Genomic DNA, 22743 nt, shown 5'->3' with positions numbered 1-22743 from the left:
TTGGACCCTTTCTCCATCAAATCTACATTCTTTTTTAAAAAACCAACTCACGCTGGGCAGTGGTGGTGCACGCTTTTAAGCCCAGCACTCGGGAGCCAGAGGCTAGTGGATTTCATTGAGTTTGAGGCCAGCCTGGTCTACAGAGTGAGATCCAGGACAGGCACCAACACAGAGAAACCCTGTCTCAAAAAAAAAAAAAAAAAAAAGCCAACTCACCAATACCCTGCCCAGATATTCCTGCATTGTGAAAATAAAAATATTTTTTAGAATAAACAGTTTTAATAAAGACCTTTGTCCTAGACGGAGAGAAGAGCGCATAGTCTCATGAGCATTAAGTACAGAAAGCTGTATGTGGTGGCACAAGCTTTAATCCCAACTACTCGGGAGGCTGAGACAGGAGACTCACTTGAGATCAGCCATGGCAACCTAGTGAGACCCCGTCTCAAGAAATGAAATGGGAAGTGCGCAGCCCCAAGCATGGTGTCTTGGGCCTGCCGTTGAACTTGTCTTTGTAGGGCAAACAGCTGAGCCTAAATAATAGGATGCAAGCTTTTGGCCAAAACTTTGAAAAATCCAAGGGTGGTTTGCCAAGTATCAGGTGTTGTTAACCGCCACTTTTTTTTTTTTTTTTTTAAATGTTTTCCCCTAGGGTTTTTAACCTTGCTGCTTCCGGTCATCTTTTCTGGATGGCAAAGTTACTACTGGAAAAATTCTTATTTATAATTACTGATTTTTTTTAAGAGTTTTATTTTTGTTTTAAAGATTAACACTTCTTTCACCTCTTGGCTTTAGAGGACATCAAATTACCTGGAAAAAAAAGAATTTATTTTAAATAGAACATTTTGAATTAGTCTGCAGATTTTAATGATAGTAGTTCCTTTGTCCCCAGATCTCAGGAATGTTTTAGGCAGAGAACTGGCTTTCCCTGGTGGTGATTTGAAGGCGTGTGTTTTAGGATCTCTTAAATAACACTGTTATTAATTGCAGTTCTAGGTATCTATAGCATGAGTGGCCTTAATGAGTTTGTTGGAGTGCACATGTTTTTCAAGAGTAAAGTTTAAGATTAAATATATATGCTATATATAGATATCTAGAAAACTTGGTTGTGGTGCACAATGTGTTGGATCACTGAATCGCAGGTACCCTTTTTTTTTTTAATAACATCACTCGTTTCTGTATATTCCTTTTATGGGGAAATATGTTGCTATGGTGACTAAAACTTTTCAATTTAGTTTTATGTGAATGAATGCTACATTTTATTAAATATTACCAGGTCAGTACTATTTTTATACCTTATTAAGCAACAGGGGTTTTAGTTTAATAGGCTCAAAATAAAAAAAATTTAAAAAAATCTTAATGGAATAATTACAAATGAATCACTAACGTTCTTTACAGGAAAATCCCCACTACTAGTGCCACAGGAATTTCTGTAGAAATATCTAGGTCATTAATAGATTCTGAAGACAGTTCATTGAGTCGGAGCGACCTTTCATATCATCCTCACCTACTTGTAGTGCCCGCCGTTATTTGTAACTGTAAACCACACTAAGTATGTTTGTAACCAGCATTGTGATACATTCTGTACTCGTATTGCTAAATGAATTATTGACCTAATAAATAGAGTGTTCCTGCATTCATAGTGTATGTTTCCCGTTGAGTTGTGATTGCTTTGGGTTGGAATTCAGGACTTTTTAATTGGCTGTCCTTACTGAGTGAGGGAAACTTGAAGCTAGTGCTCTTGTATGAGAAAACGAAGCTGTGCCGCAGAGGCTCATGGACAGCACAGCATCTGGAACCGTGCCCTTTTCAAAAGCCTCTGGAAATGACAGCGTCAGTGCAAAGGAGAGCAGCCATCACTTGTCAGTAGCTCCTGACCATAAAAGGCGGTGGGTGGTTAAGAGTAGAATTCAGCTGAAAGTTCTTCAGTCCCCCCCCATGTCTGCAGTTCAGTCCCAGGTGCCCCTCACATGTAAGACGTTCTGTCGTTCTAACCCTCCTTTTTCTCACATGAAGGAGATTGCTCTTTTTAAAAGAACTCTTCGATGAGAGTCAAAAGAATTCAGGAAATGAGGTCACATTTTAAATGTTTGGGAATGTATGTGTGGTGCATGCCGCCTGTGTGCAGGTGTCTGTCGGGGTCCAGAAGAGGGTGTCAGGTAACCTGGAGCTGGACTTGCAAGGTGACTGTGAGCTGCCACCCGGCAAGGATGCTGGGAGTCAAACCCGGGTCCTCTGGAAGAGCAGCTTCTTACCTACTTCACTAACTGCTGAGCCATCTACCAGCCAGAGGCCTCACTTGGAAACAGTGTAAAGCCAAGGACTTGGACAGAAACCTGCATCTCACTGCTTGCTTCCTCAGCAGTATTAAATTTGTCTTTCTGCATCAAGTTTGAATTGTCACTTAAAATTCTGAGGGTGGCATTTTAGCCCAAACTATGTTAAAGTAATTTCTGTTTCTCACAGCTGGTAATATTCAGGCTTCATCCAGCTTGTAGACTTGACTGCTTTCTGCATTATTTAACATAATATATAGCTTACCCTGTGACATACGTCTGTTAGCAAACCCCAGATACCTCAAACACTACTATAGATTAAAAAAATTCAAGATGGTCTGGGCATAGCTCAGTGATAGAACATGGACTTAGGATGCTTAAGGCTCTGAATTCAGTCCCCAGCACTGCCCCCCCCCCATCCCGCCTAAGAGAATATAAACACCTGTTAGGATAGCTGTTTTCAAACAAGTGTTGGTGAGGATGTGGAGGATTAGGTCCGTGTGCACTGTTGTGGAAATGCTGTGGGAAACAATATGGAGGATCCTCAAAAACAAATTTAAAAACATTTACCATGTGATTCCGCAGTTCTACTGGAAGGATTTCAAACCAACATCTGTATATCTATTGATGGTTGAACAGATACAATGTGGCATCCTTAAAATGAACCCAGTCTTTAAAGGGAAAGTATGGACTGGCTGGATGGCTCAGCAGAGCAGGTAAAGGTGTTTGTGACCAAACCTGGCAGCTCATTTTCCAACTCTGGAACCCATCTGGTGAAAAGCTGACTCCCTCAAGTTGTCCTCTGCCGTGTGCACCTTGGCACACCTCCCTCCCCCACACCTAAGAAAACATACATAGAAAGGAAATTATGACAGTACTATAACATGGATGGACCTGATACGCTAAGAAGCCAAACAGCTGAGTGTGGTTGCACATAACTGTATCCCTGGCACTTGGGGGTCAGAGGCGGGAGGATCAGTTCATGAACATCCTTGGCTACATAGCAAGTTTAAAGCCAGCCTGGGCTACATGAGACCTTATCTCAAAAGCAAAGCCAAGTAAAATTAATACATGATTTTAGTGTAATACAGACAATGAAAGAATGATTTGAGAAATGAGGGGGGAGGGAGAGGAGAGGAGAAATGGTTACTCAATGGATATGGTTTCCTTTTTACACAATGAGGAAGTTCTGGAGATTGGCCGCACAGAAAATGGAGACAATTACAGTAAAAATGGCTAAGATGCAGCACATGAAAGGCTAGAGGATGATAAGATGGTAAATTTTATGTACATAGAATTTTTTAAAAAATGTTTTCAACCGGTGTAGGCAGGGCTGGCAGAGATATCTGAGTGGGCATAGACACGTGCCACCAAGCCTGATGACCTTAGTACAATCCCCAGTATTCAGCAGAAAGAACCAAATCCTGCAAGCTGCCCTCTGACCTCCCCAAGCACGCCCTGTTAAGTGTGGGCACACAGTAAAGTAAAAAACATTTCTCTTAAAATTGCCTGGCAGTTAAGTCAGCCATGATCCATTTGGAAGAATAACCACCATGAAGGCCAGGTATAGTTTGGAGTGCACTCTACTCCCAGTACTTGAGAAGCAGAGGTGGGGGGTGGGGTGAGGCTTGGTGGGTGTTGGTCTACGAGAGTTTGGTCTACATAGTGTCAGTTCAGGCCAGACCTACATACACACAAAATAAATGTAAAGCAACTACAATAACAGAAAACAGTTCCTTTTCAAATATGTTCCTGTTACATCCAATTTTGTTGTTACAGTTTCTGTTCTTTTTCATTAGATCTCAGCCTGACATAACAGAACGAAACCACAAAACAGTGCAGAAAGTTCAGGAAATAAACCCAAGTAAATCAGGAGTTTGAAAAGTTACATCTAAAATGGTCATAGAAAAAAATGGCTTTCCCCTAAATCCTACAGGCTGTAAATAAACTCTTGCACCCAGGGACAAGGGCCCAGCCAGTTGGAAAGCACACACTACATCTACTGCAGTGTCCACCACACTAAGCTTAGGTAGGCCAGTGGATTAAAGCTAACACTGGAACTGGACTACCAGGAGAAAACGTGACAACTTTAAATACTCTTAGTGCAGAATCCTTTCAAAGCCATTAAACCCCAAAGAACAAATGACTTTCAATTTAGTTATATAAAAAAAAGGAAAATGTCTACATCCACAGGAGGAGGAGGTGGAGGAAGAGGACTAAGAGCTGAAAGTAATGCTGTGAATGGAGTCAGGAAGCCTTGACAGCGGGATCCTGGCTCAGCTGTGCCACCCCCTGAGCCTGCTTCCCTGTCTGTCATAGGGAAGTCTGGCTCACAAGTTTGACACAGAAATCTAATGAGAAGGATAAAGCACTCACTTCTCTCCTGAACCACAGACATGGATAGAGTGTGGCTATGGAGAGATTGTGGAGGACTCCTGGTTTTTGTTTGGTTTGGTTTGATCTTTTGTTTCCCCCCTAGGGTTAGCTTTACTCTAAGAGCACAGACTGATGTATGATGGAACAGTCAGCTCCCCTTCAACACAGTCCCCCAGCTACTCTCTGGCGTGTCCACCACCACCACTCCCGCAGCATGCTTTGGGTGGAGACACCTTAGCTGAGAACAATTAACTTGAAATAGTAAATACATTAGAGGGCTGGCTAAATGGCTCAGCAGTTCTAAGCACTTAGTGCTCTTGCAGAGGACCTGGGCTCGGTTCCCAGCACACACACACACACACACACACACACACACACACACACACACACACACACACACACACACACACCACAAACACACCTTCACCTGTCTGTAATTCTAGTTCTAGGGGGATTTGGCGCCATCTTCTGGCATCAGAGGGCACCAGGTACACAGTGTGCTTACTTTCACCCTGGCAGCACACTGATAAACGTCCATGTTTAAAAAGCCATACATCAGCCGGGCGGTGGTGGCGCACACCTTTAATCCCAGCACTCGGGAGGCAGAGGTAGGCGGATCTCTGTGAGTTCGAGACCAGCCTGGGCTGCCAAGTGAGCTCCAGGAAAGGTGCAAAGCTACACAGAGAAACCCTGTCTCAAAAAACCAAAAATAAAAAAATAAAAAATAAAAAGCCATACATCAGTCTGCCACTTACTTACATGCTGTGAAAAGTGATAGGCTGGCCTAGAGCTGGAGGCACAGTGTCACAGTGTGCTGCCGTGTGCGGCCGGTGGCTCATCAGCACCGAGACCTCGTTCCTGTGCTGACTTCGGGTACAAGAGACATCGCCTTTCTTCTTGGGGCTTCCTTTTCTCCTCTAGACAGAGGTTGGAAAAATGCTGTTCCGGGTGTGTTCTTTCATTTCTTAATTCAATAGAAGTCTAAGTGCCGACTATTGTAATTGCTTAGTATACACCAATAAACGGGTTGTCTTCTGGCTCCCACAGGTGATGGGCCAGGGCACAGGCGGCCCACACACTTATGTGCGTGCTAAAAATATCATTGAAACAGTTGAAATTTTTTTCCTCTTTGTAAGTTTATTGTCTCATGTATTTTGTCACAGTGACAGAAAACTGAAATAGCGATCTGCTTGACAAGTTTGAGGAAAGCCGGGGTTAGGCAAAGAGATAGCTGAACAGTTATCATAGAAGATCTAGCAGAACCTGGCGATGACTTGGGCTTTATTTTTATTTTTATTTTGTTTATTTTGTGACAGGTTGAATCATGTTGCCCAAGCTGTCCTGGAACTCTCCATCCTCCTGCCTCACCTCCCGCCTCACCTCCCCATGGCTCAGATTACAGGTGTGCACCACCGGGGCCAGCTGACGCTGACTTGGGATGAAATGAGGAACGTTAGAGTTTTGAGCAGAGAAACCTGTGGTCTGCTGTATTAGAATTCTAAGGTGGTACTGGGTTTGAGGGGAGAGTGAAGAGGACACCACACCCAGCCCCCCCTGTTGCCCTTAGGGAGAGCTCCCCACCCACTTCTCCCGGGCTTCTTTGCGCACAGCAGCCTGGGTGGAAGGCAGGGGCACTCCCCACCTCTTCCTCTAGGTGGCGGTGCTGCCCCACAGACAGTGACCAGCGCTCTATTTTGCGGGAAGTCCCTCAGCATCAGCACCTTCTAGCTTGCCGGCCCCTCCCTGCCAAATCCTCCTGTTCTGTCAAAATTGTCGTGGGCCGGCTGGGTCCCCAAAGGCCCCCGCAGTCCCTTCTGGGGCTCCCGGGAAGCACTGGGTAAAAGGAAGAGAGGGAGCTGTGCTCCCAATGCGTGTCCCTCCTCCGGCTTCCCTCTTTGTGCCTCGTCTAGACTGACGCTCACTTTCACGTTTACTTCTGTGCTCAATTTTTACTCTGCATACAAATTGAGGGAGGGGAGAGACAAAAGGTTCACACATTTACCCTGGCTCTAAGCTATCCGGTTCCCTTATACTGCTGCCTTTAGCAGGGTCTTCATTAACTTGTCACTGTGGTTTTTAAAAAAAGAAGCCAGGCGGTGGTGGTGCGCCTTTAATTCCAGTACTCGGGAGGCAGAGGCAGGTGGATCTCTGTGAGTTCGAGGCCAACCTGGGCTACAGAGCGAGATTCAGGACAGGCACCAGAACTACACAGAGAAACCCTGTCTCAAAAAACACCAAAAAAAAAAAAAAAAAAAAAAACAACCTCTGGGCCTTGGGTGCTGGAGATGAGGCTATCAGCAGTTAAGTGTGTTTCTTGTACTTCCAGAGGAAGATGTGGTTGTTTCCAGCACGCACATGAATCGGCTCACAACCATTTATATAACTCCAGCTCCAGAGGATCCCACATTCTCCATACTGTCACACAGACACAAAAGCACTTAAAAAGAAAAAGACTCCCTTTGTGGAGTCGCCATCTAACTGGTCTTTGGAGCCTGTCCTGGAACTCACTTTGTAGACTAGGCTGGCCTTGAACTCACAGAGATCTGCTTGGCTCTGCCTCCTGAGTGCTGGGATTAAAGGCGTGCGCCACCACTTCCCAGCACAATGTGCCTTTTTCTTTTTTTTAACTTCTCCAACGTCCCCCTTTCCTTTTTTGCCTCTCGCAGGTATCAACCAAACCCATCAATTGACCGCAGAGGATGTGGCTCAGTGGCAAACGGTCCTCTAGAACGTGCAAGGCCCTTTTTGATCTTCGGTGCTATGAAATAAAACAGGGCTGACAAGATGGCTCAGCAGGTGGCGCTCGAGATCAAGCCTGACAACCCAGGCTCCATCCTGGGACCATATGGCAGGAGAGACTGGCCTGGACTCTCAACGTCCTCTAACCTCAAGCAAGCTGTGGCAGGAGTGCACAGGTGCACACACACAGACACACACACACATGCACACATACACAGCAATCAATGATCAATATTATTATTATTATTATTTTACCTTATGTAAAGTCCTAAGTTTGCCGTTCTTGCTGCATGCCCGAGTTGCTTCTGCATACTTTGGGGATATCAAATATTAAAGGTCCCAAGAGTTGCACGGGTGGTGTGGATGTGTAAAGCCCATTGTGCAAGGTGCTGGGCATGGGAGGAGACTGTGGCGAACTAGAAAGCCTATCAGTGAAGCTGGTGAACTGTTCCTCAGCTCCACCAGCATAGGCATGCAGAGCCAAATGGAGGGAGCTGTATGAGAAGCCAGAGACTTGAGTTTGCATTGAATGGGGAACAACGCAGTTATAATATTGGCAACTAGTATTTTTTAAATGATGTTAGCATTTTTGGGAATTAAATGCATTAGTAGCTGCCAATTTTTGACCACTGGTCCAAATCACCACTCTGTTAAGGCTGTCAATGTTTCTTCTTTGGGATTCTTCCGTGTCCAGCCTCTCTCTCATCTTTGTCCTCTCCCCACGCTGGACCTGGGTGCCTCTCCACATGCATGGCCACAGCTATTATCTATGCAGAGGTGGGCCACCTGCCACTTAGTAAGTGGCTCTAAACATTTTTTTCTTCTGAGTCAGGGTCTTATTGTGTAGTTTGGCTGACTTTAAACACAGAGATCCAACTGCTTCTGTCTCACAAGTACTGGGATTAAAGTTGTGACTGCCAAGCCTGGCGCCGAATATTTTTAAGCAAATAAAAGATGAATGAAGTTCAGCCAAGTAAAGTAGAATTGTCTTAAGGATTATTATTCCCCAACCCATTTATTCATAATTTAAAAAAAATTGAGCATCCTTTCGATAAAGTAACATTTCTTTACCCTATTCAACCCCCTCCCTCCCCCCTCCCCCCCCCCCAGTATACACGTAAGTGCTCCGAGAGCTCCACCCCTGCAGGTCTCTCATAGGTAGCGCTTGGGAGTTCCTGGACTTTCTTTAATCTGCCTTTTCTTCAGCTTTGGTTTTTGAGGAAGTTTCCTTAAAAAATCTGAAAGAACAGAAATCAGAGAGGGTTTCAACGACATGACAAGTGGTAAGAAACTGCAGGAACACGTACGTGCGGGGTGTGAAGAACAGAACAGCAGGAAGTCCCTGACAGTGGCCCTTCCTCTCGCTTTTCACCGAAACCTGTGAGGCAGAGCGATGACATCACACACACACACACACACACACACACACACACGCACGCACGCACGCACGCTCGCACGCACGCACGCACGTTTACAGGTGAGGATGCTCGCCCAAGCACAGAGCAAGGATGTGGTATATCCAAAGCTTTACAGCAGAGTCAGGACCACACCCCAGCCTGCCTGACTTCCCCTACGTCCCTCTCACTCCTCGCCCGCCACTGAGGACAAGTGCTTTGGAAACACAGGTCTGTTGGCCAACAACACTGCCGAGTTTTAATCAATATCTGTGAATCTGTGAACACAGTGCAAAAGGAACACCATGCCAGTCACTGCAGGACGGGCTCTGCCCTGGTGCCCCACAGAGGATGGGCCGACCAGTGTCCTGTGCTTTCCTCCTGCAGCAATGGGGTGGGGGACCCCACATCATCTCTAATCTCCAACACATTCACTAGCCGTGTGTGTGTGTGTGTGTGTGTGTGTGTGTGTGTGTGTGTGTATGTGTGTGTGTCTGTGTGTGTGTGTGTGTCTGTGTGTGTGTGTGTCTGTGTGTGTGTCTGTGTCTATGTGTGTGTGTGTCTGTGTGTGTCTGTGTGTGTGTACGTGTGTGTGTGTGTGTGTGTGTATGTGTGTGTGTCTGTGTGTGTGTGTGTGTGTGTGTCTGTGTGTGTGTGTGTGTGTGTGTGTGTGTGTGTGTTACTGGGGATTGAACCCCGTCCTCACATGTACTGCAAGCATTTTCTACCACTGAGCTGTGTCCCCAGCTCTCAGCTCCAATAGAGAGAGAGAGAGAGAGAGAGAGAGAGAGAGAGAGAGAGATTCATTATCTAGACTTTCTATCCAAAGTCTGTTTATAGGTAAAGAAATAAGTTAGAAGATACCAAAAGGAAGTAATAGGGAGGAAAATCAGACTGTGGGAAATTCTGACAATGGCCCGATCTCTCCCAAGAGTTGGATAAAAAGGCTTGTTAGGCTAAGAGATAACCAGGTGGAGTACCTGGCATGAGAGGCCATCTCAACAGTTACCTCTGGAATGTTGGTATGAATTATCCAATTCCACAAAGTGAAACGCTGGCCTGGAAAGACTGATGCCATTCATTTAAAAAAAGCAAGTTCAGAGGGCTGGAGAGATGGCTCAGTGGTTAGGAGTGCTGGCTGCTCTTCCAGAGGACCTGGGTTTGGTTCCCAATACCCACACGGGTTCACAACTGCCTGTAACTCTAGTTCCAGGGGATCAGATGCCCTCTTCTGACAGCGACAGGCTCTGACATGTATGTGGTGTGTAAACACGTACAGGCACTCACACGCAAGGGCAGGGGTACGGCTCAGCCAGTAAAGCACTTGCCACGCAAGAACAAGGCCTTGGCTTGGGTCCTCAGCATCCACGCAGAACGCTGGTTATGGCACACATGGGATTCCACCGTGGGGAGGTAGAGACTGGAAGATCCCGGCATCTTAACCAGCCAGTCCAGCCAATCAGTGAGCTCAGATTCGGCGAGAGACCCTTATCTCCAAAACTAAGGTTGGAGAAGTACTCCCAAACACAAAGCAAGTTAAGATCAAAATCACATACGCAGCATAGTCTCATTTTTGTTAAAGTATGTATTTATATTCATAATTGATCTGTAAAATGTTAACAGTGCAATGGTGGGTGACAGCAATGTGATGTTTATATCTCCCTATGTTTATTTATCTGCTTTTAATTTTCCATGTTTATAATAATAACTAGAAAGTAGGTAGCTCAGTGGGTAGAATCCTTGCCTAGCTCTTATGAAGCCATGGGTTTGATCCTCCTCAGCACCACAGAAAGCAGGTGGCCTGCAATCCTAACACGGGCAAGGTGTGGACAGGGGGCTCAGAGTTCAAGGGCATCCATGTTAGGACTACACTCCGAGTTTTCCAGGCCACCATGCTTGCCTTTTACCTTCCTCAACAGTGGCCAAGGACAGACAGCTAACGGTGGTGCAGAAGCCTGGGCACAGCAGTGTAGAGGTAGATCATGCCAAGGCTCTCTGTGCCTTAGTGTGCAGCAGCAGCCCTCGCGGGTCTAACCTTTACCCGGCCTCTTTTTATTTAAAAGGCACCGTGTATCCTAAGCCCATAACCCCATGCAGAGAACCAGACATTTTGATCAGCACAGAGGCCAAAGTGGCTGGAAAGGCCATTCCCACGCCATCTAGCTCACGGCGAGACTGAGTCTCTCCTTTTCCCTTTATTCTACTCCATCAGAGTGAGAATCCTGCCACTGCTATCCAGCACCTGCTGAGGGTCCAAAGCTCAGCACTTAGAAACTGTTTCCACCCTGCTTCTAGTCATGTGAGAAAGGGCCTTTACACCACGTTAACTAAAAAAGGCTGGATTCAAAACCTATGCACTATGAGACCTCTGCGGGGGGCGGGCGTTACACAGAACACCAGCAAAACCGCACTAAACACCAACAGTGCTGGCCTCTGGGTACGGGGTAATTTCTCTGTTCCTTTTCTCCACATTTATCTGCCTATTTTAAAGATTCCATAATGAGTATATATCTGGGGAGGTGCTACAAACAGCAAAGAGACCGCAGAAGGCCAAGGAAAGGACAGAAGGAACGACAGAGAAGGAAGAGGCGGTAGACAGGAAGGAGGAGGACTTGGCAGGCTCAGAGAGGAGCCTCCAGCCTGTCCCTGAGAACCCCCGAACTTCTCCGCAGCCCCTCACCCAGGTGCCTCCCCTGACACCCAGTGGCCATCACCTCCTCTTGAGGACCTTGGCTCTTCCAGCATGCCAGCCGCTTGGCCGGGGGCCTGCATCTTGGACAGCCTCTCCTTCATGCCGCTGATGTTCCCATGCAATCCCCAGGCGCTGCAGAGTCTGGGGAGACTGTCCTCCTGGCTGGCCAGCAAGGATCTCTCTGGTGCATCCAGGGGACAGAAGGCGACCTGAAATCGGGTCCATTGTTGAGGAGAGGCTGGAAACGAGAGGGGCCTAAACTCTACAGCATCAGCCTTACCCAACCCCACCCCCAGCCCCTGAGACATGATAGGATCTCACATTTGCCTAGCCAAAGCGATGGGGTGAGGGTCCCAGAAAAGCCGGGGACGTAGGGTGGGCTGGGCAGACAACTGTGTCTTCTAGGTAAGTTTATCCATGCTAAGAAGTCCAAGCACGGGGTTGGAGAGATGCCTCAGCGGTTAAGAGCACTGGCTGCTCTTCCAGAGGTCCTGAGTTCAATTCCCAGCAACCACATGGTGGCTCACAACCATCTGTAATGAGATCTGGTGCCCTCTTCTGGCCTGCAGGGATACATGCAGCCAGAACACTGTATACATAATAAATAAACAAACAAATAAATAAACAAGTAAATATATTTAAAAAAAAAAAAAGAAGTCCAAGCACTCGCCTCCTGTCTCAGCCTACAGAAGGCTATGATTATGCATGCACCATGCACCAGGTGAGCATTCCAGTCATTTACAGCTAAATGGACGTCCTGAGCCATGGGTGAGAACAGCTGAGGCCAGCTTGGGGACATCTCCAGGGCCTGGAAACAGAACTTGGCCTAGCTCTGTCCTTACACGGTGGCTCTCAGCTACCCTGATCTCAGGACATGTTTACTTCTTGAGATCAGTGAGAACTCCAGAAGATGTGCTTATGTGGTCATGGCTATTCATACTTACCCTATTAGAGATTACAGGTAAGAAAATTTTAAGTGTGTATTTACTAAATTATTTGAAAATTAAAATAGGAGATATGCACAAATATTCTATGAAAATTATTTATGAAAAAGTAACTTTGCTCCCCCACCCACCCAAAAATAATTTCAGAAAAATAGTAGTGTTTTATATTTTCAGCTCTCTTTAGCATCTGGCTCCAGGGAAGGCCTGCAATTTCAGGTCTCACTCAGTAGTTATGAATAAGTTATGACTTATGATATGTTGTCTTGGTTGAAGCTCACAGAAGTGTGGCCTCATACAAATACATATTTAGAAAAGAACAGATACTTTTCTTTGTTGTCATACTAAAAATGAAACAAATAGTAGTTTCTTAATTGTGGTTTGGAATCTGAACCATATGGGTAAACTTTTGAAAAATGAATAGGCAGCCAGGTGGTGGTGGCGCATACCTTTAATCCCAGCACTCAGGAAGCAGAGGCTGGTGGATCTCTGTGAGTTTGAAGTCAGAAAGGTCTACCAAGCAAGTTCCAGGACAGCTAGGGCTATACAAAGAAACCCTGTCTTGAAAAACTGAAATAAAATAAAGTAAAATCCACAGGCTCTTTTATTTGTTTTGAAACAAGATCTCACGTGGACTCACTATGCAGCCTAGGCTGGCGTCAGATCTGCAGTTGGCCTGCCTTAGCCTCCTGAGTGCTGGGATTCAGGGACTGTGCCACTATGACCAGCTGAAAAGGGGAATAGACTTTAATCCTAGCACTGGGAAGCAGAAACCGGCAGATCTCTATGATCTGTAAATTCGAGGACACCCTGGTCTACATAGTGAGGTTCAGACTAGCCAAGACTATATAGACCTTGTCTCAAAAAGTAATAATAATAATAACAGTCTTAAAATTGCTTTAAAGGATAATCTGGAAATTGGGGTCCGGCTCCTGCCACCCACACCTCCATGCTCCCCCAGCTGTAGAAACTTTCTTTAGGCACATCTGTCAAGACTAGTAAGACAACATCAGTAGACCCTCACTACAGAAGACCCGCAATTCACATTAGGGTTTATGTTTTGTGTTGTATACATTCTATAGTTTCTATTTAATTTCTAAAACTTCTAAAATTAAGGTATTAATTCTACAAATGAGTTTTTTATTTTTATACTGAATAAAATGTATTTTGATTGTATTCACTCTCCACACTCTTCTCTCCCCCGCCCCACGGCACGCCCCCGCCATGGGACCCCCACTCCTCTCCCCACATTATCACTGATCTTTTCCCAACTAAATTCCTTCTGCTTTCATCTCTTTTTTTTGGGGGGGGGGGTGAACCAATAAAATTAGAGTTCCTTATAGCAACACAGCTAAGGGGTTATTTGCAGAACATGGGCAACTTAACAGTGACACACTGTTACGGGTTTTGATAAATGTATGGTGAACGCCCCTACCCTTCCAGTGACTTTCAGAACAGGTACACTACCCCAGTCTTCTGTGATCCACTTACTCACCCTCTCCTTTTGTTTTGTTTTTGCCGAGACAGGGTTTCTCTGTGTAGTCCTGGCTGTCCTGGAACTCGCTCTGCAGACCAGGCTGGCCTCGAACTCACAGAGATCCACCTGCCTCTGCCTCCCGAGGGCTGGGATTAAAGGTGTGCGCACCACGCCCGGCTGTGCTCACAGTTTTACCTTCCCAGAACGTCTCTCAGCTGCAGTCATACAACACACACCTCCTCATCGGTCTGTCAGTGAACTGTCCATACTATGTTTCCCTGGAATCCATCGTTCTATCTTTTGCATGTTCAACAGGTCTCACCTTCTGCGGATTCTCTCAAGGCTTCAGAGCATACTTTGAGAGCCTCTGGTTCAAAAGAATAGTCCTCAACAACAGCAGTGAAAGCCGCCTTTGTGTCAAGCACCCTCTGTTCCTTCCTGTGATCTTCACAAGTAACTCTAAGTAGCAGCTAGAGCCATCACCCACAGTTTGTAAATGAAACATCCAAATGCTGGGAGGAGAGATATCTGTGCCAGACCACACAAGGGGGAAGACAGCCAGAACGCAGTCTCCGGCTGCCTTTACGAATGCCTGCTCGGCCAGCCCCTCCCCACTCCACCTCGGCTGCTTCTCTCCAGCATGAATGCTTGGATCACTTTGTTCATTCTCTCTTTTTTTTTTTTTTTTTTTTTTGGTTTTTCGAGACAGGGTTTCTCTGTGTAGCTTTGCGCCTTTCCTGGGACTCACTTGGTAGCCCAGGCTGGCCTCGAACTCACAGAGATCCGCCTGGCTCTGCCTCCCGAGTGCTGGGATTAAAGGCGTGCGCCACCACCGCCCGGCCCCATTCTCTCTTTTTTAAAAGATTTATTTATTATATACACAGTGTTCTATCTGCTTGCCAGAAGAGGGCGCTAGATCTCATTATAGATGGCTGTGAGCCACCATGTGGTTGCTGGGAATTGAACTCAGGTCCTCTGGAAGAGCAGCCAGTGCTCTTAACCTCTGAGCTATCTCTCCAGCCCCATTTTGTTTTCTTCTCCTATTTTTTTTTGTTTTGTTTTGTTTTGTTTTGCAATGCTGGGGTTGAATTCAGGGCCTGACACAAGTAGGCAGGTGTTCTACTACAGATTTATCTACATAGCCCCATCTTTTCTCTAAGAGCAGAGGCGGGGTCCTGCTGTGTTGTCAGGTTGACTCTGACTCCTGGGTTGAGTGATCCCCCTGCCTTAGGATCCAGTCTATTGGTTTTTGACTCAGTGTCCAGCTCTAGCAGTTCCTTTTCTAAATATAAGACATTGCCATTATAGTGACTTCTGGATTTCTGGGTTTCACTGGCCAGATAGCTTCCAAATATATCTTCAGGCTCTCAATTTAAATTTTCTAAAGTTAGGATTTTTAAAAAGAAAACTGTTTCATTATGAACAAGCAAACAAGACACTCTCACTCTCAAAAAAACAAAACCTGGAAGGTTTATCCTTAAAATAAAGGGTAACCTGGCTGGGGTCTGGGGGCCACAGAAAGAACACTTGCTTGGCACGCACGAAGCCCCGGCTTCCATCCATGCTAAAACCATGGTGTGAGCATGGAAGAGGAATAAACGCCATGATTTGGTGGCCCCAGTCAGGTCCCTCAGGGAACAGTGTAGGGAAGGTGTGAGTGGTGTTTCCTCAGCAGTGAGCTCTGGAAGGGACAACAGGGGACAGGTACTAGAGAGCCACTCAGTCTGAGTCCTCCCCTCGGGATCTAAGACCAAACTCCTGCTGGACCTCAGAGGAGCTTTCTGGAAGCCTCACCAGGAACTTGGCTGTTTGGTTGGCTTTGGTGTACTTATAGAGCCGGCGAAGCTGCTTCGACTCCAGTTCTGAGAAGAGGGAGACAAATCGCCAGAGCATCCTGCAGAGAGAAACCCGAGACAGACTGAGAGAGGCTGAAGAGAACCTTTTCTCCCTCTGCACTGTCTGTGACCAGGATCTATCCAGTAGAAATGGGCTGCAAGTTGCTTCTTCAGTTTGGGTTGAGGGGGTGGAGGTGGAGACCAGGACAGAAATGCCATATGCTGGTAACAAGCACCCTGCACACAGCAGCTGTTCACCTCGAGGCTACAGGACTCTTCTCAGGAGAGGCTTAAAAACGTGTGTGTGTGTGTGTGTGTGTGTGTGTGTGTGTGTGTGTGTGTGTGTGTCACAGTGCATGTGTGAAGGTCTGGGGACAAGCAATAGGCGTGGATCTCTCCCTCCACCACATGGGTCTAAGGGACAGAACTCAGGTCAGCGGGCTTAGCAAGGAATGCCTTACCTACTGAGGCGGCTGGAGGCTCTTGGGAAAGGCTTGTGGCTACTGTGTGTACAGCTAAGGAACACTCAGTGCTGCCCTGGTGGCTAGAGGGACCTGTTCTCTCAACATCTGCCGTCTCCCAGGATCGTAACCCTCTCCATGACTGGAGAATCTTGACTGGAGGTGGGATAAGGCAAGGAGGCTGCCTACTTTTTCCAGTGCTTGATCTCCCAGGCCCGGCAGTAATGCTGCAGAAAGGTGTTGATGTGGTCCCCTAGGGCCCCCAGGCTCCGCTTTGTAAACCTGATCCGCTTCTTCTGGGGAAGGTCCTTGGGCAGGTTCAGCTTTCGCAGGAACTTCTTCAGAGGCCTCAGGTACTCTTTACACTGAGGAAGTCACAGGTAAGGGAGGGGCGGAGAGGTGGGGAGAAAGGCAGGTGAGTCCCGTGTCGGGCAAGCTGGCCTGCTGCCTGCAGTCTTAGTTGCTCACAAGGCTCCAGGGGATCCCCCACCCGCTTCCATCCTGAGTGTGACAGATCAGAAGCCTCCTGGTTCCTCCCAGGCCAGTAGGGACAGGGTTCCAGGATAGCCCCTTACAATTTTGAAGGTATCCTGGCTCAGGCCCTTGGCATGACGGACCAGGGCATCTCCGGTGGGAACGGTGCTGAAGCTCCTCTCTAAGCAGGGGACACTCCCCACCTGGAAGGGGGTGCCACAGTCAGTGAGGGGCTTGGGCCTGAGGGCCAGTGCCGGGCAGATACTGGCGAATATCTCCGACAGTCAAACCCTTCTCCATTCTCCCTATGATCTCGTTCTTAAAACATCATTAGGTTAGTGAGCCTGGGCAAAGAAACCGGCTTAGAAAACCTAGAATATTTCACCTGTTTCTTTTCCAATAATTCTTGGCTATACTAGGAAAATTAACATTAACATCCTGATAAACATTAACTCATTTTCTTTTCCCATGAATTCTTTGAGGTTAGCTACCATTACCTCTGCTTATAACTGAGAAGAGTGAGTAAGGCATTGAAAGAATTCTGTGTTTTCATAAGGGGGTGGGCAGCAATTGCTTTTCTTCTTCTTTTTTCTTTTTTGTTTTTCAAGACAGGGTTTCTCTGTGTAGTTTTGGTGCCTGTCCTGGATCTCGCTCTGTAGCCCAGGCTGGCCTCGAACTCACAGAGATCCGCCTGGCTCTGCCTCCCGAGTACAGGGATTAAAGGCGTGTGCCACCACTGCCCGGCTGCTTTTCCTTTTATTTGGCACTTTATTGAGATCCGAGGCCCATATCTACTCATCTCTGAATTTTAGCATTTTGACATGCATTTGAAGCGTACCCAGTAAGTAAGGTGGTGATAACAGGAGTCTTGGGACACAAAAGTGGGGCAAAGAGAAAATAGAATAAAATGAGCAGTGACCACGTGGCTGTGAAATATTACTAAAACTTTGCACAGAATTAGACTGGTGTCACTGGGTTTGCCCTTCATTTTCTTTTCTTTTTTCTCTCTGTGTAGCCCTGGCTGTCCTGGAACTCACTCTGTAGACCAGGCTGGCCTCGAACTCACAGAGATTCACCTGCCTCTTATCTCCCGAGGGCTGGGATTAAAGGCGTGCACCTCCCATTTTCACAGCCTCTCAGGACAATTAGATCACCTGCTGTCTGTGTCAGAGGGCAAGAGCCACACTCAGAGCACTTTGAAGGGGAGAGGGGAAAGGTAAAGAAGGGGCAGGAAAAACCCCTCCCAGCTGTAGAGAGGGGAAGTCTGGCTAACTCCATGAGCATAGCCACATAACTGTACTCAGACGAACACACGTGTATGCTCACACAGGTATGGGTGAGCCTTTATAACAGCAAGATGGCACTTGCGATCATCTTGCCAGAAACACATCTTTGATAAATGTGTTCATCATTTATCTCTCACTTTGTGGTTCTGGGAAATGAAACCCAGGACTCGGGCAAGCTCTCCACTACTGAGTTACACCCTGACTCAACTGTTTGAACTTGTTCTTTGGGGGTCTTGCTAGTCCACACACACACCACCAATTTTTTTCTCCTCGTCTTCTTCCTTGAATTTTATGTTCATGGCTTTCCAAATCCAGCCCCTTCCCTGGCCCCCTCACATCCCAGCCTCACTTCACCTTCTCTAATGGCTTGGCTCCTTCACTGCCCTGCCCATGTGAGGCTTCCATCTCAACAGCTGGGCTGGCAGCCTCAGGACAGCACTCCTCAGGTCCCCCACAGGCTTCTAACTTACTACTTCTGTGACCTGAGAGCCCCAGTAGTGGGCAGGTTGGCTCCAGAACTCGGAGGAAAACCATGGCAACTGCCAACACAGCGCTCAGGCCCCTCTCGATCCTGTCCGCTAGTGCCTCAGGGTGGCCACCAACCATCTCCTCCAACTGGGAACTGAACTCGGTAAGCGAGTAAGTGAGCCAGGTGTGCGGGTACCCTGCCCCATCCCATCCCCAAACACCCCCCTCCCCCCTGCGCCGGACGGCACACCTCCAGCCAGATGCTATTGATTTTAAACTCTGATAAGGCTTTTGAAGTGATTTTCCTGCATGGATACCCCTTCTGCCTCCGTGGTTACACCGGGGGCTTCTTGAGAGAAGTGTGTGTTGGCGGAGGTGGGGTGGGGTGGGGTGGGGTGGGGGTTGTAACAGCCCTTTCCAGAACAAAGGACTGAAGAGAGAACGGGGGATATAAGAAATCTCTACTGAAATACACTGCTAGTCCCTGTAGCCCCCAAGTTAATAAACTGGTTGTGCCGAGGGAAGATTGGGGTTGCTTTAAGGGTATTTTACACAAGTACAGCAAACGTATATCTCATTCATCCTCGCCAAAACCTTCCTGGCGGTAGCTGCCAAGTACCAACACAGAGCCTGGGGAGCCTTAGCTCAGTGGCCACCGAAACAGGCGCAAGGCTTTTGATCGGATTCCGAGCGCTCCGGCTTTTCCCTCCCGCAAGCCCGCGGGTGTCCGGGCCACAGGAGCAAACACTGTCAGCAGCGTCTGGAGCTGCAAGAACGGGCCCGGCTGCTAGGCTCTCTGCCGCTCCCGGCTCTGTCAGGACCGCTTCGTCCCTACCTGGGCACCAGTGCCCCCTGGCGTCCGTCCGTCCGTCAGCAGCTAGCGTAGCTAGTTGTCTGGTGCAAAGATGGCTGCTGCCGCGGTCCACTCACTCAAGCCGAATATATCGTCCCTGATCGCTGGATTCAGTCTATCGCCAGGACCTCTTGGGTGTCTTCAGGGGCTGCAGGGCAGTTCCCCCGACCCAGTTTGATCATGTTCTCCCTCTTCGTTGGTGGCCACTGGGTCGGGCCGCTGTCGGCCAATAGGGTCTTCCCTCTGTCCATCTAGTCACACAGGACAGGGGGACAGGACATGGTGGCTCTTGACAGCTTCAAGGCTGGAGGCTGGGAGGCCCTGGGCTTTGGGTGAGTTCCTTTTCTGTCCAGAAACTATCAAACTATCATTTATATATATATATATATATATATATATATATATATATATATATATATATATATATATATATAACAGTGTATAGTGTTCTGCCTGCATGTACCCCTGCAGGCAGGAAGAGGGCACCAGATCTCATTACAGGTGGTTGTGAGCCACCATGTGGTTGCTGGGAATTGAACCCATGTCCTCTGGAAGAGCAGCCAGTGCTCTTAACTGCTGAGCCATCTCTCCAGCCAGAAACTCTTAACTATTCTCTATTCCTATTCCTTGTACCATTAGGTTTAGTAAATTGTGGGGTAGGGGAGGGGAGAATCAAAGTCCCCACTTCTCTGCTTTCACCTTGGAAGATCTGTTCCCTGAGGATGATTTTACAGCTAAGGGCGGTTAGAGGAAGGCCAAAGAAGGCCTCCTAGCACTCTTTAGGGAGTTAATTGTTAATGCGTTTGAAGATGTAAAACATGCATTATCACTGTCCAGCCTAGGGATAGTCCTACGGAGAAAAAGATTTGACAACAGTGACATTCTGGAAACCATTCTGGAAATGTCATCAATAGGATAAATAAAATGCTACGACACATATCTGTCACCCATGTTCGAGTGTTATTCTATAGCTGTACCCACTGAGATGTGTGTGGTGACATTTTGTTTGTGAGCTAACAAATAAAGCTTGCCTGAAGATCAGAGTGGGGAGCTAAACCACTAATTAGCCACAGAGGCCAGGTGGCGGTGGCACACAACTTTAATCCCAGCCTTCGGGAGGCAGAGGCAGACAGATCTCTGTGAGTTCAAGGCCACCCTGGGCTACACAAGATTGATCCAGTCTAAAAGAGAAACAGAGCCAGGCAGTGGTTGGCACGCACACACACACGCCTTTAATCTCAGCACTAGGGAGATTGAGACAAGAAGTGATATGGCTGGGCAGAGAAAGGATTATAAGTCAGGAGGAGACAGGAACTCAGTCTCTTTTCAGGCTGAGGTTTCGGTAGAGGTAAGAACTCTAGCGGCTGGCTGCTCTGCTTCTCTGATCTTCCAGCATTTACCCCGATGTCTGGCTCCGGGTTCTAATTAAGACCAATTAGGATTCCTGCTGCAGATGTGAGACAGGAATGGAATCAGCGTGTGTGGCACAATCCCACTTTTGGATATACACTGAAAAGGGTGTTGGAGTGCACACTTCAAAATATCAAGGGGGATTTCTTTCCACTCCGTTAGTTTTTGTCCCTGTAAGCTGGGCAGGGCAGTGCTCTCGTAACACCAGTGTCCAGGAAGGCTGAGGCATTAGGGCTGTCTGTAGTAAGTTCAAGGCAAGTCTGTCTCAAAACCCAAATTAAAGCATAGAATATATAGTTATGAAGAGATGGGGTAGACTGGAGTGGGAGGCCTAAATGGGAAGAGGGTGGGTGAGGGGTAAGGGAGGGAATATGGGGAGGGACAATTAACATGAAGGGCCATTTGAAGGGCCATGTGGAAACCTGCTACTGTAAAAGCAGTATGCATGTATGAAAGGAATCTAAATGGAGTCACCAAAAAGTGGGGGGTGGAGGGGTTGGGTCAATATCCAACTAGAAATCTGTTAAAAAAAAAAAAAGCTACTCATAAGAAGAACTAAATAGTGAGCCAGGCTGTGGTGGTACACGCCTTTAAACCCAGCACTGAGGAGGCAGAGGCTGGTGGTTCTCTGAGTCTGAGGCTAGCCTGGTCTACAGAGCAAGTTCTAGGATAGCCAGGGCTGTTACGTAGAGAAACTCTGTCTCGGGAAAAAAAAAAAACAACACTAAATAGCATTATTAAAAGTTTGACTTCGCCGGGCGGTGGTGGCGCACGCCTTTAATCCCAGCACTCGGGAGGCAGAGCCAGGCGGATCTCTGTGAGTTCGAGGCCAGCCTGGGCTACCAAGTGAGCTCCAGGAAAGGCGCAAAGCTACACAGAGAAACCCTGTCTCGAAAAAACCAAAAAAAAAAAAAAAAAAAAAAAAAAAAGTTTGAAAACACACCGGGCAGTGGTGGTGCACGCCTTTAGTCTCAGCACTTGGGAGGCAGGGGCAGGTGGAGCTCTGAGTTCGAGGCCAGCCTGGGCTACAGAGTAGTAAGTTCCAGGACAGGCTCCAAAGCTACAAAGAAACCCTGTCTCGGGGAAAAAAAAAAAAAAAAGATTGAAAACCTAACAGAGGGCTCAGGAAGTAGCTCAGATGGCAAAGTCCTGAGTTTCTGCTCAGCACCACAGAGACCAGACGCACATGCCTGTAATCTCATCACCGGGAGGAGGGAGAAGAAGGGCTGTTACAAGTTCAAGTCCAGCCTGGCCTACGGTCTGTACAGACTGAGTGCTGGTCACCAGCTGCGTATGGACATTGTCTCAAAAATAAAAGAACACAAATGGGCATGTACGTTACAATCTAAGCGTGACATCAATATGAACAACACTGAAAAAAGATTTGAATAAGCATACACATGTATATTACTCTCATGCACACACACACACACACACACACACACACACACACACCTCCATTTCAAAAGACAGAAACAAGTTTCAGAAACAAAGGCTTAGCCATTGTGTTCTCTTCAACACCCCCTTTCACTCCAAAGCCTCCCGCAAATCCTAAGCTTTGAATGGCTGCACTGTTTACAGAATGGCTTTATTATCAAACATGGGGAGCAGCCTGGACAGACAACTGATAATAGCCAGCGAAATGGCTCACGCACAACTTTAGCTAAAGCCAAACACAGATCCATTGCTCTTGAGAAACATACTTCAAAATTCAATTGGTCAGCATCAAATGACTCCGTCGGGCAAGTCAACTCACTTACTATTTAGTTTTAAAAGCTGTTCACCGTGGGATGGCCAGATGGCTCAGTGGACAAGGGCCGCGTGAGTTTGATCACTAGGACCCACAAGTGCAAGGAGAGAATCAACTCCCCAAATTGTCTTCTGGCCAGATGGTGTGGCACACACCTTTAATCCCAGCACTGGGGAGGCAGAAGCAGGTGAATTTCTAAATTCAAGGCCAGCCTGGTCTACAGAGCGAGTTCCTGGACAGCCAGAGCTACACAGAGAAACCCTGTCTTAGAAAACAAACAAACAAACAGAAACCAAAACAATACAAAAAACAAA

The 22743-nt window shown here is 47.2% G+C and overlaps 1 protein-coding gene across 1 annotated transcript; it reads right to left on the bottom strand.

Moving 5' to 3' along the window:
- Positions 1–8502: 8502 nt before the first annotated feature.
- Positions 8503–18492, bottom strand: Chct1 (CHD1 helical C-terminal domain containing 1). Its single transcript, XM_006983226.4, has 6 exons — positions 18303–18492; positions 16764–16865; positions 16378–16553; positions 15687–15786; positions 11497–11683; positions 8503–8626 (listed from the first exon to the last, which is right to left on the bottom strand). Exons 1-6 carry the CDS (start codon positions 18480–18482, stop codon positions 8541–8543), a joined length of 831 nt encoding a protein of 276 aa, XP_006983288.3. The 5' UTR covers positions 18483–18492; the 3' UTR covers positions 8503–8540.
- Between the last annotated feature and the right edge of the window lie 4251 nt (positions 18493–22743).

Source organism: Peromyscus maniculatus, chromosome 8, assembly GCF_049852395.1.
Source record: "Peromyscus maniculatus bairdii isolate BWxNUB_F1_BW_parent chromosome 8, HU_Pman_BW_mat_3.1, whole genome shotgun sequence".
NCBI lineage: Eukaryota > Metazoa > Chordata > Mammalia > Rodentia > Cricetidae > Peromyscus > Peromyscus maniculatus.
The sequence above is the reverse complement of the archived record's forward strand: the minus strand, read 5'-3'. Positions and strand labels throughout refer to the sequence as shown.

Bases quoted from the DNA above. Each gene is read 5' to 3' on its own strand.
- Chct1 (XM_006983226.4), bottom strand. From the start codon at position 18,482: ATGGTTTTCCTCCGAGTTCTGGAGCCAACCTGCCCACTACTGGGGCTC. The intron at 16,554-16,763 runs GTAAGGGGCTAT...TGACTTCCTCAG, and splicing joins GCCAGGATACCTTCAAAATT to TGTAAAGAGTACCTGAGGCC. The intron at 11,684-15,686 runs GTGAGGCTTCCA...ACCCGATTTCAG, and splicing joins ACCAAACAGCCAAGTTCCTG to GTCGCCTTCTGTCCCCTGGA.